Here is a 17,638-nt window from a genome sequence, read left to right as displayed (position 1 = left end):
GTCCAAGATGTCAAATGGGAATGAAAGAGAAGAACAGAGCACAACATCCAGAACTGAACCTGTGTAAATCTGACTCAGAGTGTTTAGTTGAATAAACTGAACGTAATAAAGCACATCTAGGGAAAGCAGACGTGCCTGGATTGATGTAGCGAGGTGCAACAATTCCTTTTCCACACGATTTAAATGCAGAGCCATGATGCCTTTGGGGATCCACTGTAGTGGAAGTCCCAGTTTTTGTTTTTTCTTCAGTAACCAGGACTGCATGTCTGAAATGCTGTGAGCAAGTCAGACCTACTTACAGCCAGCGCTTCACACTACTCTTGCAACATGTTACAGCACATTACGCAGGCTGTGCAATTAATACATTCATAAAAAAGACTGAGGACAAGGAAAAGAGAAGAGTGATTGATCTTTCTTTCTCTCTCTCTCTCTCTCTCTACAAGAGTGGCCTGGGGTGGGGAGTACGGGTGGGGGGGCCTCTATATATATGTGTGTGTGGCTAAAGTAGAATAGGCAGCGGCTGACAGCTGTGAAGACGTCCCTCCCACCCAGCAGGGATGGCGGGTGAGAGGCGTGGCGTGTGGGGTGCTAAGTGTGGCTGTGCCACTTGTAATTAGCTCATAGCGAGCAGTGCTCCTGCGCACCAGAGTGGTGAAGGTGGTGGTGGGGTGTGGGTGGGGGTTACTGCTAATGCCTTGCGTCTGTCAAAGGGGGGGGGGGGGTGCAAGAAGAGTGACTAGAAGGAGCTGCAACCGTCACTCCGTCACTGCACGTGTACAGACATCTGCAACAGCCCATTTGTCTTCATGGCAGGGTGTGTGTGTGTGTGTGTGTGTGTGTGTGTGTGTGTGTGCAGCTGGGCTAGTTTCTGTTCCACGTCACTAATGACTCTTTTCTCGTCTCAGAATAATCACCATTGGCACTCCGGCTGGTGACAGTGACAAAATGGGGGATAAAGTCCTGCAGCATTCACAAAATCAATTTGGTTGGGAGTTGAGACGAGACGCTATTCCTGCATTGGTATGCATGCACCATAAACAGATCAGCAGCCCTCCTTCTCCTCCATCCTACTCACTCTCTCCCTCCATCCCCCTCTCTCTCTCTCTCCACCCCCTCTCTATCCCTCCATCCCTCTCTCTCTCTCTCTCTCTGTGCTAATGAGGAAGACTTCTGCATTAACACGTGGGTAATGAGATGAGATGAGAGATCAGACGTCCCGACTGCTGAGCCTCTTGGGGTGGGAATTCTGAGGGCAAAAGGGAAGTCTGTGTGTGTGTGTGTGTGTGTGTGTGTGTGTGTGTGTGTGTGTGTGTGTGTGTGTGTGTGTGGTCAAGATGATTCATGGCTTGGTGAGAAGCAGAGGTGGGTGGTGTACTGTAGCTATTCACAATGTGCTTTCATGCATAAGTATGTAAGTCTATGAGGCAGAAAGAGAGTGTGTGTATGTGTGTATGTTTATGTGTGTGTGTGTGTGTGTGAGAATGAGTGTGTGTGAGAGAGACAGAGAGATAGTGTGTGAGTAAATCTACCGTAGCAGCTGACAACATCCAGAACATATTTACACCCTCTCTATGGTGTGTGGGTATGTGTGTGTGTTTGTTTACGAGTGTGTGTTTGTGAACTTTTGTGTATAGTGTGTAGTGTTGCCACTCACAGTGTGTGACCCCGGCCAGGGTCTGGTAGAAGGTGGGTGTGTCGCTGTCGTCGGTCAGGGTGACGCATACGCCTGCGGACAGTAGCCAGCGTGAGAAGGTGAAAGCCTCTTTGTTCTGGAGCAGCCAGTTCCTGAAGCGCTCGTAATGGACTTTCTCTCCCTGGCAGAGGCAGGAACCCAACACAAAAGACAATAAGACCAACCGAGAAAAAGACAAAGAGAGAGAGAGAGGGAGAGAAAGAGAGAGAGAGTGAAAAACATTCATTTGGTATTCATATACTTGGGTGAAATCAATAGCTAAGAGGATTGGGAAATATTTTCTTAATGAGAATTGTAATGTGAAAGGCTGTGTGTCTGTGTGTGTGTGTGTGTGAGTGAGAGAGAGAGAGAGTTGTGTTGTATTGGGAGGGGAGTGCTGGTTGGGGGATGGAGACTTCCTCTGCAGATGTGCTTGAAGGGCCCAGAGCCAGAGGCTCGGCTAAAAACCACACAACACACTGCTATTAGGGTTTGTGTGTGTGTGTGTTTGTGTGTGTGTGTGTGTGTGTGTGTGTGTGTGTGTGTGTGTGTGTGTGTGTGTGTGTGTGTGTGTGTGTGTATGCATGCATTCGTGCGTGTGTCTGTGTGTGAGAGAGAGGGTTGCTTCCAGGCTACATGATCCACTCAAGTGATGCACACCTGGGTGGCTCAACTGATAGCTCATGAGTTCAGTAACCAAAAGAGCATACAGACATATACATAACTATACAAAACGAACATACTGTATACAGGCCACATACTGTGCATATAAATGAAATATAGAAGGTAGAAAAGGCGATGCCTGAAGTTATGGTAGACGAGTCCTGTGTGTAACTCAGCACAGATTATCTTGAATGTATGTCAGAGACAGATCAACAAACTCAAGTTGGTTGCTCCCAGTTAGCGGGTGCGCTATCGCAGGGTTGTATAATTACAGACAGGGTGTCACTGGGTCATGTTTCTCATTGACATTGGACGGCCCAGGCCTGATGCACACACAGTAACTGAGTGCATTTATTGACAATGTCCTGCCATAGCGGAGCAAAGGCCAAACGGGAGCTCGGAATTACAAATGGCAAAGCCCCCGCCGGTAATCCTGTTATGGGAAATCCATCACCAAATCAGAATAGATTCCCTAGTGTTAATAGAATGCTTTCGTTTCAAGACAAGCATTTTTTTGAGGCTTGCCATGCCGAGGACAAGATCCAAAACATCATCTCAGTAGGGGAAGAAATAAGCTCAGGAAAAAAAGAAAAGGCAATTTTGTATTTTTTCCCCCCCACTGTACTGTTGAGAAACATCAATTCAGCAGAGCAGAGCAGTGCTGATACAGGGAAACTCATTTGAAGTTGGAATATTTTGTGCTTTGAACTTCGCCTCCTCAGCTCGTTTTAAATTCCAGTTCCAGTTTTTGTGGGCTCTAAGGTTTTTTTTTCCCTCCGTTAGTCACAAGAAAGTAAATGAGAAATCTAATGAGCACGCAGGCTAATGGGCTTGATCAGGGTGAGGTCGAGAGAGAGGGATGAAGAGTGTCAGGCGAGGGGAGAAGAGGTGACTGCTCAGTGGGTGTCGATCGCAGGGGGGGGTGGGGAGTCTGACCTCTGCGAAGCACTTCCTGAGCGAAGGCGGGACTTGGCCGTCCACAGCGCGCAGCATGCTCTCCACATCGTCCCGTGTGATGTGGCTGCCCGACTCGCTGGCAAACAGGCTGAAGATGTCTGCAGGAGGGACATGGAGGGAGAGAGAGAGAGAGAGAGAGAGAGAGAGAGAGAGAGAGAGAGAGAGAGAGAGAGAGAGAGAGAGAGAGAGAGAGAGAACTTACAAGCTTAGCTTACATGCTTTGTAACCTTTTTTTTTTTTTTGTACTCATTTTTTATTGTATTTGGTGGGTAACAACATATATGAAAGGCATTGTTACAATACAGATACACAAACCCAAACATACCCCCCCACCCCCCTCCCCCCCTACCACATGGGATACAACACAACTATCCGTGTAGCACAGTCAGTATAGAACAGTCCACTTAGTTTCTCTCCAGTAAAATGTCTTGAACTCTGGCAATTCCATTGCTCCAAGTTTGTATTGTCCGAGGAGTAGCGCCATTAATCTTGGCAGAAGAAAGTTCAAGAAAAAGAATCTCTAAGAATGTATTCAGCCAATGCTTATGGGCTAGGTTGTGGGGTGGAACCCAAACTTGAACAATGATCTTTTTGGCTGCTGTTAGACCAGCTAACCAAATTTTTCTAGACCTTTCATTTATGCATTCAAGTTTAGAGTCATCATTGAGAAGGTGTAAAACAGGATCCATAGGAAGCTGAATATCAATGAGATCAGACAATGACTAACACCTTATTCCAAAAATCATAAATCTTAGGGCAGTCCCACATTATATGCATAAGTCCCCAAAGCATTTTGTGAGCACAAAGTACAAAATGGATGTGGAGCTTGACCGATTAAGTGTCTGACTCTAGGAGTAAGATAAGCTCTATGAGATATCTTCATATGAATAAACTGATGATTAGGATTATGAGAGGAGCTACATATGTTATCCCAGCTTGCTTCCCAGTCTATTTCTCTACCTCTGAGTGAAAAACGATCCCATGCCAATGTACTAGGCTTAGAAGACAGAAGCCTGGCATACAGAAAAGAGACAACGCTTTTAGGGGCCACGTGTATCCAACTGACTAGAGGATGCTCTTTCATCTCTGAGCCCCATACAACCTTGTGTGCGTTAAGAGCTGACCTAAGTCTGAAGTAAAAGAATAAGGAATGTCTAGGGATATCATAAAGTGAAACCAACTCATTAAAGCTTAGTAAAGAGTGACTACCATTTAAGTCTCCAATGACCCATATACCCTTCTCTGCCAATAGACTTTGAGTGAATGGCTCATTTCCAGACAATAGATTGTTATTACGCCAAACAGGAGATGATTTATGCCATTTCGATGTAAACCCCACAAGTTTCTCAACTTTTCCAGGGCTCCAGAGTGCGACCAATTTGGTCGCATATGCAACCTAAATTTTCACAAGTGTGACTAAAAAAAAATCTGGAGGTCGCACCGGTGCGACCAGCTATTCGAGAGAGAAAAAAGTGTCCGCATTGAAACTCTACCTTTGGTTCAATAACAGACACATATTTGGCCAATATCGTGGTTTAAACAAATCACAGATAGTGAAGGGCGGGACCTCCCCTCTGATTGGCCGTGGCCCAGTGCCTGTGTGTAAATTTGAAAATGCGTGTGCTGCAGAGAGAGAGGTCAAAAACCCATCGGATAAACAGAGTGGATGCAGTTGCATTACAGTGTGGTCACATGGGCCGAGATAAATGTCCCCTCTCCCCACTGACTTTCGGCGGCTGGTAGCAGCAAACCGAACAGACGAGCCCGAGATGATGATCAAGTTTATTGTTGCCTACGATATGCCTAGTGAAACTTCCATTCACCAAGTTCAGTCTGAAATAATTATTCACCAGAAAAATAGTTTGAACGTAAACCCGACGTACAGGAAACTAGCTGACTTCTATCTCAGTTGGGCCCCGAGTTGAAGCCCTCCAACTACACACACACAGCTTATCAGAGCCCCAACAGGCTCTGCGCCTGTCAGTTCCACTAGCCGCAGCTCGCCATCAATCATGTCCTGTCAGCAATCACCCTGACCTGTCAGACACTGCCCCCCCCCCCCCCCCCCCCCCTCCTCCCCCATACCTGCTCCCGCTCTCATCTCCCTCTCTGCTGCACCTGTCCTCAGGGCTGGAGGGCATCTCTAATGACCTCTGCCTGTTCAGGCTACAGTAGACTTCCTTACCAGAGGGAGGGGTGGTACACACACACACACACATGTATGCACGTGGACACATTTCATTTACATTCAGGATGAACCAGGAGCCACACTGAGCCAAGGCAAGACAACATCTAAAGTGACACCGTGGAACATATATAAAGTCTGCCTGAGTGACACATAGGCAGGCCTGCATGAATAATGAATCCTTTTTGTGAAGATGTGGGCAGACCAGGTTTAGAGTCTACACACGTTTTGAAAGCTTTATTCCAATCTAAAAATGCACACATCAGAGGCTTGCCCCAAATAGCAGGGGTGTCGGCGCACCAGCTAGCGCTCTTTGATACCAAACTGTTAATTGTTAATATGTCGTGAGGAGAAAAAAGCATGAAAGAGAGCAATAGTATGTGTAATAAGACGTGTAATAAGAGCTCGGCTGACTTACATTTGGCTTTCTCCTCATCTCGGCCTCGAGTGAGCAGGACCAGCCCAACGATGAGGTTGTTGAAGTGGAGCCCTTTGGAGGTGCCACCGAATGAGGTGTAGATCACCTGAAACAGAGAGGAGATGCTCGGTGGATTATTTCCCCCCACAAACATGTTGGGAGTGCAGACTGCGATACCTCTCAGAGGCGGGCAGAGTGGCGCTTGTGATGGAAAGACATACGTACACAGACCGTCTGTCATCTGTCAGAATATATGGGTAATGTTTAGGTAAAATAGAAAAGTGGTTCACCTTCCACACACACACACACACACACACACACACGTACACACACACAGGCACACACACAGGCACACACACACCAGGAAAAGCACATCCTGTCTGGTAGTGTGTGAGTAGCGATGCCCCTGGGGACAGCCTGACAGTGTCAACATGAAAGGCTCAATTTCTGGCTCTTGCTCGCTGTCTCCTGCGTATTCCACTGTTTTCTCTCTCCACTCTTCCACGCTGGGTGTGTGCCACGCTGTGCCGCTATTGATTTTCCCTTGAGACACCACCCCCCCCCCCCCCACCACACACACACACACCTCCACCTGCTCGCACATTCATTGTCCCCTTCCTGGTTGGTTGCTTTACACCTGGACTGGCCGGTGAATGAGGTGGAGATGGTGAAGAGAAAGTGAATGGGGCAGGTGTCGGTGTGGTGTGTGTGTGTGTGTGTGTGTGTGTGTGTGTGTGTGTGTGTGTGTGTGTGTGTGTGTGTGTGTGTGTGTGAGTGTGAGTGTGTGAGGGGGGAGGGGATTGGAGAGCAGCCAGGCCCTAAAAAACAGGCACTGAATCAATAATTCTGTGCAGGGCTTTGCTAAGATTCATCTGAAGTCGTCCGTCTCTCTTCCTCCCTCTCTATTCCTCTCTCGCCCTCCGCCTACCGATGTCTGAAATCAGAGGCGAAGCCACTTCCACAATCTGTTTTAATGCAACTCAACAGCATCGTCCATCCATACATCAGGGAGGACTGCACTCTCTGGTAGGGGCAGAGGTCATGGCTTGAGGGGGAGAGATGGTAAGTCAATGTGTGTGTGTATGTGTGTGTATGTGTGTGTGTGTGTGTGTGTGTGTGTTGGGGGGTGGGTGGAGTAGTCATAGAGTGTCAGGCTGAGAGAGTGTGGCGTAATTCAAACCGCTCCCCTGCGCATGTCTGCTGGATCTCACAGACTTGCGATCCCATTTCCATATTGGGCCACCGCCATGCCTTCACATGCTTATAAATACCCTCCTCTGAGATGTCTCAAATACAGGATTCGTGTTATTTATGTAAGCATTCTCCATTTACCCATATCTATTTGTGGACACAAAGAGGGCCCAACACAGAGAGGAAGGGGGGGGGGGGGTATTCACTGTAAATGGGAACAGTGGACGCTGCTAGACTCCACACATTTCACTTTAACACCACCATAAATAATGATAGACTGGGACAGCATCCAGCCCTGCTTCATTTAGTGAGGTGAAGAAGCATGGAACAGATAACTAATAAACCACTAAGTGCTGCAGTGCATCTGTGGCTGCAGCGCTGGGAGAGGAGGGGGGGGGGGGGGGGACACATAAACGTGAATATTCCTATTCTATTGGAACCCACTCGTCTGGAATTGCACAGACAGGATGTGATGTCAAAATGCATTGTGCCAGTGCTTAGGGGAGCAAAAACAAAAGCCCAAGCATGCCCACCACAACAAAACAGGCACACGCCCGTTTAGCCCTCGCTGTGCCTTGAGGTGAATGAGGAGCAGTCAATAGGCTTGCACATTTGTAAACAGTCTTTCTTTCGTATGGGCACCATGGACACCAGACACGTAAACCAAATACCATGAAAACTATACGAAACCCAAAACACGAGTGGCAGTGCGGGGCCCTTAGCTTATAATGTGGGCATAACAACAGTGAACCTTCCACTGCCGTCTGTCTACTGAAAAGAAGATCATGGCTCTCATGTCAGTAGAGCAGCTCTGTACCTTCGTTGTAAAGTGACTGCACAATAGGCTGCAGATAAATAGGGTATTAAATGCAATGACCTGGAAGTAGCAGATATGATACAAGATCACAAATTATCTCAAAAATAATTATTATCTCGATAATAAATGATCTTGCTAAGCAAAAATGTCTGGATGGTTCCTTTTCTTATCTTCTTCAGCATAGGCTGCGGTGGATCATTCTTTGCTAAAGGAACGGAGATAGTGTGATCGCACAGGTCCTTGCAGTGGCCATATTTAAAGACTCATGTCAATAACATCCATGGTCAGATAATGACATGGCCTTGTGTAAAAGCAGTTGGCTACTCTTAACACCGTGGTTGTCTTTTCCTCTGTCCTTATGAATTCTCCCTCACATCTTTCCTTCACCTCATGCCATTTTCCATTGAGGTCAAAGAAAAGTGGTTAGGACAGGACATATGTTGCATTTCTTTCTGACCACAGCCATATTGTTAAAGAAATCTTAAACATGATGCATGCCACAAAAATGCAATAATGTGCAATAACGCAAAACATTTCTATGCTAAATACATAAAATCCATTTGCACTTCAGCCCGAGCTGAGCCCTTCTGTTCCCTGTGTGATTGCTGATGCAGAGAGGCTGACAGTAGTCTGAGAGAGGGAGAAGATAATGGGCTGGCGCAGAGCAGAGGGGGCCATGGGGAATCACTGATCATCTCCTCAGCAGGTCACAAAGCACAGTCTAAGTGATATCTATGCCTCTATTCCCACCCCACTGCTCCGCAACACTCTCCTTGAGAAGTGCAAGAGATGAAGTAACAATTATGTGTGTGAGTGAGTGTGTGTGTTTGTGTGTGTGTATGTGTGTTGGTGTGTGTGTGTGTGTGTTTGTGTGTGACGGTGTGTGTGCGTGCATGGATGTTTGTGTCGATGTGTGTGTGTCGGTGTGCGTGCGTGCATGAATGTCTAACTGACACTCAGTACAGCTGGCTCAGGAACAGCAGCAGCAGCAACAGCAGCCCACCAGTTCAGTCCAGCTCAGCGGTCCACTAATCACAGTGATTGAGGGCGCCGCTGGGGCTGTGGCCAGCTCCTCCGGTCACGCCCACCGTGATGGACGCGGCTCTGGGTGTCAGGACCTGTCTGTGGCGGGAGGATTAACAGCCAAAGGGCTAATCGCAACCACCCACCATGCCTGCTCTTGAGAGGTATGTGTGTGTGGTCACACCACACCTAGGTCAGATACATTATTGACCAAGCCTGACGCGTTTGCCGTTGATGCAGAGTGCTGAATTGAGATGCTCCAGGAAGAGTGATGGGGTTGTGGGGGCTCAAGCCCCTTTTCCCAAGATGAGATGAGACAGGGCACATCACAGATGACCTGAGAGGCCTTGATCAGAGGACCTGTGGGGGTTGGCACAAGCCTTGACACTGCCCAGTCTCTTCCTCTGCATTAGGAAAGGCTTGTCTCCTGCAGTCAGTTGTGCGGGATAAAAAAAAAAGCATTACAAACCGCGCATATTGGGACAAAGGCGTTAATAATTCACATAAAAAGTCGGTCACGGCTAAAAAAGGATAAAAATAGGCCGCCGGGTGGAAAAGCCATCTCTCTCCTGGACACCTCTCCCTTTAATTAAGACCCATGCTTCCATTCTGGTGAGTGGCACTTCAATTCGGCCAAGTGTATGTAACTGGGCAACCTGAACATCCCAGACACCTGCCTTGCCAACTAATATAGGCTCCAGGCCAAGCTCTGAAGAGAGTGCACTTACAGGCAACATTATGGTGTCCACAAAGTGTTACTGTGGACAAGTTGTAAGTGCTGAGATTACAGTACATGAATGCAACAACTACGACATAAATACTCAGTCCAGCCATCATTATGACATTAGTCCACTGAGGTGAGCTACATTTTTTGTTTTGGCTATTTGATATAAAAACATTTATATTTAATAAGGTTGTGAAAAAGTAGCCTCAGCCCATTACAGATGCATACACTTGTGAACTTGCTTGTCCAATGGTTATTACATTTTAATTATTACATTATGTAAAGGGATCAATACCCAGAACCACGCATGCTGCATGAAACCGAGAACAAATTTGTGTTACAAAAGCAGTGTCCGCTCTTTGAAGGCCAGAATCACGTGGCGTGGCACTGTTCATCAATAAAAGTCAACAGGGCTATGGGCAAAACACACCACCGGCGAATAAACAAATATGATGTGACCAGAGACTGATGTCACCATGGCAACATTTGACTGAGGCCACTTTGGTGTTCCAGCGAGCACAAAGGACAAACTCATATTCTGTGATAAAGTTCAGATGAGATATGCTTCTGGAAAAGGCCAGAGTGCTGACTAAATAAGTGAGGGTGGTGTGGTGTGTGCGTGAATGTGCGTGTGTGTGGGTGTGTGTGTGTGTGTGCTTTTGTACGTACGTGCTTTGTGTGGTGTGTGTGTGTGTGTGTGTATGCTGAAGGCCAGGTGGACTGAATCCACTCATCACAGGGACAGGCCCTGGCTGAGTCCCAGACCCCAAACACAGGGAGCCACAGTGTCTGTTTAACGGCACAGGATCTCACCTAAGGGCTACAGCTGTTCTATAATCAGCTGAAAACAAACAAACAACACAAAGCAGAACACACATGAACTAGTAACCACATACACAGAAAGAAAACTGAAAAAAAAAAAAAAAAAAAAAACTGAACAATGGACATTTAACCACAGATTGTGACACTTCCACTGTTACAGTCAGTAGTGATATGTCGATTTTGATTAATGCAAAATGACAATACCATTGATTGGACCACACTGAAGTGTTTCATCTATGGAGTGTAAAGACTTGAGTTGAGCAGCAATTTACTCTGGTTTAGATCAAATTCAGAATATATGTTCAATGCCAAATGCATCTTATTTTACTTCAATGTCAGTGTGAACCTCACTGTATTACCTTAAATCCAGCTTTAAAATGGTATAAATGTGGCTTAGTTACTCAATGTTTTGATGTTGTGTCACGCATTAAGCAACGCTAACTGTTTGGTTTTGAACATTAAATCGTTATTCTTTTTATTTATTTACTTAAATGATCGGGTAGATGTGTCACATCTTGATTAAAGAAATTAACTATTTCAAACTAATCAAAATTAACTGTTTCGCTATGGAATTGAAATTGCATAGCACAAATTGAAAGTGGCTGAGAAGTAGTCTACACAACACGTCACATATTTTTACTTGATGTGGTTTTTCAACCTGGAAATCAGGAAGTAACTTGATCTATCTATTGTGGTGTAATGTTCCTCATTACTGTACAGACGAACGCTATCTCCACAACACAACACAACATGTCTAATGGGTTTCCATTCACTGGTTTCAAAACACAATCTATCAGGCAAGGTATGTCCTCTTTCAACCACACAGGTTGCAATAGACCCAGAGGGCAACACAAATAAAAATCAACCTTTTTAATTACGAGCCAACCTGGTTTGTCGGGAGATGGAGTTTTTATTATCATCCTTCTGAGTAGCATCGTTAACGATGCCACTTCCCCTCACAACACAAAACAAACTGGTATATATTAAACTTCTTGTTGTTGTTTTTTTTTTTTTAACACGACCATTTTAGAAGATCAGAGAGGCTATTTGGACTCAGGCGAAGGGGCTTGGCAAACAGCCACAGTTCCGGGTACCATGGAGACAAGGAGACATTTCCCGCTGCTTAATGGGTTCCACTTTTATTCATGAAGGAGCCAAAAAATTAAGCCTTACCAACGAAGAACGCTACATTCCAGAGGCATCTAGTTTCATTTGCATGAGCCAAGCAAAAGTCATGAGGACCATTGCAGCAGAGCCAAGGGAAAATTAGAAGAACATTCTGGAATGCACTCTGTAGGCTGCAGGGGCTTTTGAAGTCCACTACATACATTTAAACATTCTCTTCAATTAACACGGCATGTGCGAACTACACACATGTGAACATGTTGGGTCATGACCTGTATTTGATAGGGACAGTGTGTGTGTGTGTGTGTGTGTGTGTGTGTGTGTTCAGACCTGTCAGGTCACTCATTATGCTTGGGTGTGGGACCCATCCACTCGCTTCCCCTGACTCTTGGCTTACCTCTGCCACCTTGGGTGGGACCCCATCTCCCAGCACTTCCCTGTAGAAGCACTGCTGGGTCATGTAGTAGGACACGCCGCTGGTCCTCTTGAAGGCATCCTTCAGACGTTTGAGCTCCACATCCGTGACTGTGGACACAGGGAGGAGAGATAAGGGGAGGGGAGGAGAGATAAGGAGTCATGATCAGGAAATTTCAGCTTAGTAGATAAGGGAGGCATTCTCATGTACAGACTGTAGGTAACCCTCAGACCACCAGTCAGCCTACTACGGGATAGCATATGGCATTAACCCATCAGTGATTAATGCAAAGTATCTTTCTAAATTAGGTTTAATTCAAGGCTTTTCTTGAATTGATTCAACAAAAGAAAAAGAAAATTTGAGGCTTTTCTTGTTATTTCAACATGCAGGGGAGTATTGTTGCGTTCAGATGATCTACAGTTTAGCCAGGTGCGTTTAAACCACCGAGAGTTGAGAGAGAGAGGAGTAGTTCGCACACTGAAAGAAAATACTTAAACAAAGTCTACAGAAAGGAGTTTTTCATTGTTATTTCAACAAAATTAATTGTTATAGTTAAGTTAAGTTAATGCCCAGGGAGCTTCACGCAGACACCTTCAGCCACCTCCAATTCTGCCACTGGTTTAGACTAGAGTGTGACTTCTTACATAGGTAAGTCTGGCCACTTAGCAGCCATCTCGCTAACGCCTGCGGGCAACAGTATTGAAGATACAAGACCATGCTCCTTTCTAAATGAGTGGGTGACACAGACAGTAAGGGTCACTTTTCCAAACATGGTTTAAGCCTAGTCCTAGACTAAAAGAAAACAGCATAATCCATGTGCTTTTAAATCTGTCATTTCAGCATAAATAACTTCTCAACAGTCATTCAAATGATCAGACCATTCAGGTTTAGCGAAACATGAGTTAGCCTATGCCTTTTCATACAATGGGCTTCACAATCTAGGCGTCTCCATTCATTTTTTCTTTTAGTGGGTCATCTCCTGCTGTGATGTGGCTGGCTTTAGCAAGTGTGAGGGCAGGCTCAATGTGAGAGAGGGTGAATGTGCCGCCACCCCGCCAGCGATGACGCCTGGCACTCGGGTGGTGGCGAGTGGTGACTTTGCGGACTCGAGTGGAGCGGGTTGGAGTGGGGTGGAGAGGCGTAGGCGGGAGCCTGCTGAGCAAACGCGTTCTGTGATGAAAGGTCACCGCCACCTCGGCAGATCTCTCTTGTAAGCCCTGCTCCAGGAGTGAGTTACGATGGCAGATACGCTGGAGGGGGGCTGCAGTCAGCGCTACCTCACAATGCTGGCCACACACACACACACACACACACACACACACACACACACACACACACAGGCAGACAGATAGATGCGCACACACACAGGGAGACATGCATGCACACAAAGGCAGACAGACAGACGGCATACACACACACACAGTCACACACACACAGTCACACACACACAGTCACACACACACAGTCACACACACACACAGTCACACACACACAGTCACACACACACAGTCACACACACACAGTCACACACACACAGTCACACGTCGCTGCAGACACCTACTGTCTGTATTTAACCTGCCCTCCTACGCGAGGCCATCTGTAACACTACCTTTATCTGCAGCTCCTTCAGAGTCCTTCCATCAGTACCAGCGCCTACACAGCTCACAGAGCCCTTTCTAAAGCCCTCCGCCTTGGCCCAGGATCACACTACTGAGGGGGCTGCACACACACCTGATGATTTAGCGTCTCCCATTCTCTGGCCATGTTCACGCTTCGTTCTTTTTTTCTCTCTCCAAGGCTCGTGGTCACCTTTGATTTGCGGCGCACCTCTTACTTTGATCCTGACCATCTTGAACACTAAAACCTTCCTGACAGATTTTAAGAGCTCTGGAAAACATTAAAAAGTAAGTAAAGGAAAGGCCAGGGGGTAGGAGTAGACAGTGGGGCCACTGGCCTTGTCCTTGAGTGTGCAGTGGTGCATGACTGCGCTGGTGGTGGTGGTGCTGCTGGAGTGGACACACAGAGGAGGGTGAGGAGTAGCTGCTGCTGCTGCTGCTGCTGCTGTTGCGCTGCAGTGTGACGAAGGGAAGCACATGGGACGCAGGCAGAGTTGACCCACATGTCACACAGAGCAGTGTCACAGAGGGAGACAGAGTAGAAAAGACAAGAGTCAGAGAGGAATACACAGAGAGAGAGAGAGAGAGAGAGAGAGAGAGAGAGAGAGAGAGAGAGAGAGGAGAGAGGAGAGAGAGAGAGAGAGAGAGAGGAGAGAGAGAGAGAGAGAGAGAGAGAGAGAGAGAGAGAGAGTAAGCAGGGGTGACAGAGCAGTGTCACAGAGTGAGACAGTAGAAAAGACAAGAGTCAAAGAGGAATACAGAGAGGGAGAGAGAAAGAGAGAGAGGGTAAATAAGGGTGACAGAGCAAGTGAGTGAGTGATGACAGAGGGGGAGACGGTGGGGACTGCTCCTCTCTCTAAAGGCCGCATGCATGTGGTGGCCTGGGTCACACACACACACGGCTCTTTCTGTATCTTTTGTTGTGCAGCATGCCTCATCTGTTTACGCTGATTTCCCCCCTCTCTACACGCCATGTGATTATGGCAAAAGGCCTCATTGCTGCAACCAAAGCAGGTTCATCTCGAACAGAGGCGGCACAAAGACCACAACATTCCAGCCGGACAGAGGCGACAAGCGCTCAAAACCTCCAGCGGCCGTGTCGGACGAGTCCTCGCTGCATACCGAGAGCTCAGTGAGTGGAAAGGAAAACAGCCGGGCCCTGCACCGGTGCTCTGAGACACACGCTGCCCCCCCCCGCCGCTCCCCCCCCCCCCCGCGCTCTCACGCCCCTAACCCACACGCTCCCCCCCCCCCCCGCGCTCCCCCCCGCGCTCTCACGCCCCTGACCCACCCACACGCTCCCCCCCCCCCCGCGCCCTCACGCCCCTGACCCACCCACACGCTCCCCCCCCCCCCCCCCGCGCCCTCACGCCCCTAACCCACCCACTCCTCCACCCACCGTCCAGCTCTCACGCCCCTAACCCACCCACTTCCTCCACCCACCGCCCAGCTCTCACGCCCCTAACCCACCCACTCCTCCACCCACCGCCCAGCTCTCAGAGGCGCTAGGAAAACCACCAGGTCAAACATCTACGCTCACGTAGTTACGCTGGGGGAAGTAAACATTAACCAGTCACGCGTGTTGGGGAAGGAAGAGCTCCACAGCACTAGCGTCACACGATGCGCGCGCGCACACACGCACGCACGCACACACACACACACGCGGCAGGTCAGGGGGTAGGATGTGCCAACCGCAGTGGAACGAGGGCACATGAGGGGAGATTGAGGAAGTCGTTTAGAGTTCACAGAGGTCATCCGCTGAGTGGTTTAGAGGCGTGAAGGGCTGCGGCATTCCCGGTTGGTTGGCTGGTAAAGGGGAAGGAAGAGAGACACACTGCAGGAGTCCCTAGTCTCACTCTCTTCCCCGTCTACTACCACTACAGGAGGATGGAACAGACATGGGGATGACACTAGGACAATGGGGATGTCAACACACACACGCTTCCAACTTTCATTCCAACACAGGCAGGCACACACAATCGTACACAGGCACACACAAGTACGCACACAGACACACACACACAGTTTCAACTTTCATTTCACTAAAATAGGCAGGCACACACATACGTGCACAGGCACACACAAACTTGTAACACACACACACACACACACACACACACACACACACACACACACACACACACACACACACACACACACACACACCCCGAGAGGTCAAAATAGTCAGCAGTGTGGCTGGCCAGAATATCTGGTTATGTTTGGTTAATATGTCTCCAGAAGTCCTGATATGACATTACATTTTAATGGAGCAACCGAAGAGAACAGAATAGAACGCAAACCCCTCTCTCCCCCCCCCCCTCTCTCTCTCCATTCCATGTCAGAGTAGAGGAAGAGATGCCATAAAAAAATAAAATGGTCATAAATGCTCCAACAGCACCAAGTGAGACATCTAGGCAAGACAAGATGAGGGAAGGAGGCTCTGGGCTTCAGTGGAGCAGTGCTGATGAGGAGCGCGCTGCCAGCCTGCTCTTCCTCTCGTTAATGGTCAATTAGACGCGGCACATTAGCATGTTTTAGAATGGCGCAGTCTCCGAGAATGCTGGGGTGAGAAGAAAAATCTGCAAATCACAAGGCCGGCTCGGATCAGCTTTCCGAGATAGAGGGGAAACGACGGCTATAAATGTGCACCCAGAAGGTGTCAGAAATTGCTCGAGCATCACGCATCACACACACACACACACACACACAGAATTGAATTACTGGAATAATTTTCGGCTGCTGATCACTGAGTGAACAGAGAAACTCATCAGGACCAAATTAAAACCTCAAAGCCCAAAGTCAAAAGGACGTCTGAAACTGGCAAATGTGGCTGCGCCTGATACGGCCAAAAACAAATCATCTCAATGGCACGAGGCAGGAAAAAACCCACTGGGACACAACAGGGGAAATGCCCATCGCACTTCATCAGAAATGAGTCTCAGTAGCCTTTGTTTTTAAAGCAGCCACCGCTGTAGCTATTCGTAGTGTTTATAAACATCCAATCGAAAGCCCACAGACACCCCCAGAGTTGATTTGGTTTGTTTCGATGCGCCTGGACAGCAGCAAAATCTCATGTGTGGCGAGCCTCGTCTGAGCCAAAGACTAAACAGTGCGCGTGCATGCAAATGCAGAGAAGGAAAAGGGGAAAATGTCAAATTACAGCAGGGAGGAAGTAGTCAATGACAGGAAAGGGCTTTGATATGACAGCTTCTGGCGCACAGCGCATAATCCCACGGCTGAGGCTTCACAGGCCGTTTGATTCTTGCTTTCCTGTGCTGCGTCTCCCACCTCACCCCCACCCCCCACCTGACGCCTACCAACTTCAAAGTCGATCACCTTGAGGAATAAGTGGCACATCCACGAGGCTCCGAGTGCCTCTTTAAGACTTCATCGCAGCTGGATGCACTGTCGGCGACGGACTCCCTGACGTAAAAAAAAAACCCTAATTCAGCCGCTCTCCTACTACTGTAGCAAACGTGACCTACTTTAAGATACCTCCAGCCCGCCTGCCCACCCCATCCCGTGCGCCTGCCGAACATGTAGGTCTGTAGGTTGAGGTGATTTTTCGATGGGGAGGGAAGCGTGGGAGTGCGGCGACATCCCCTTTGAATGCTTCAGAACAAAAACGCTGACCCACGCTGGCGAGGATCATGAATGAACGAGCAGACGCGTCCGGTCCACAGCTCATTATCTCGACTGGGGCTTGACGTGCCGCTCACCTCGGCGAAATCCCATCACCACATATCGTGGCTGGATGACACCGCCACTCTGATTGTGCTCACCTGTCAGACAGCATAACCGGGCAAGTCGAGGACACTGGGCAGGAGGCATGGACACTGGACACTGGGCAGGAGGCATGGACACTGGACACTGGGCAGGAGGCATGGACACTGGACACTAAAAGCCTAGGCCGCACCAGTTGCAGTATCATCTTGTTTTACTAGGGCAGCCCGCATGAAGTCATTCATTGTTCTCTCAAAACCAATTCCTGCCAATGGACAAGAATGGAC

General features: G+C 48.1%; 1 protein-coding gene across 1 annotated transcript in view; it reads right to left on the bottom strand.

Annotated features, from left to right (window-relative positions):
- The window catches only part of usp32 (ubiquitin specific peptidase 32), a 46,899-nt gene that overhangs the window by 26,094 nt on the left and 3,167 nt on the right, over positions 1-17,638 (bottom strand). Inside the window, 4 exon segments of the mRNA XM_042064614.1 lie at positions 1,655-1,814; positions 3,272-3,390; positions 5,896-6,001; positions 11,995-12,122. Coding sequence (XP_041920548.1) covers positions 1,655-1,814; positions 3,272-3,390; positions 5,896-6,001; positions 11,995-12,122 — 513 coding nt within the window.

This window comes from Alosa sapidissima, chromosome 15, assembly GCF_018492685.1.
Source record: "Alosa sapidissima isolate fAloSap1 chromosome 15, fAloSap1.pri, whole genome shotgun sequence".
NCBI classification, from domain to species: domain Eukaryota; kingdom Metazoa; phylum Chordata; class Actinopteri; order Clupeiformes; family Clupeidae; genus Alosa; species Alosa sapidissima.
Note: the sequence above shows the minus strand (reverse complement) of the source record. Positions and strands in the feature narration are given on the sequence as shown.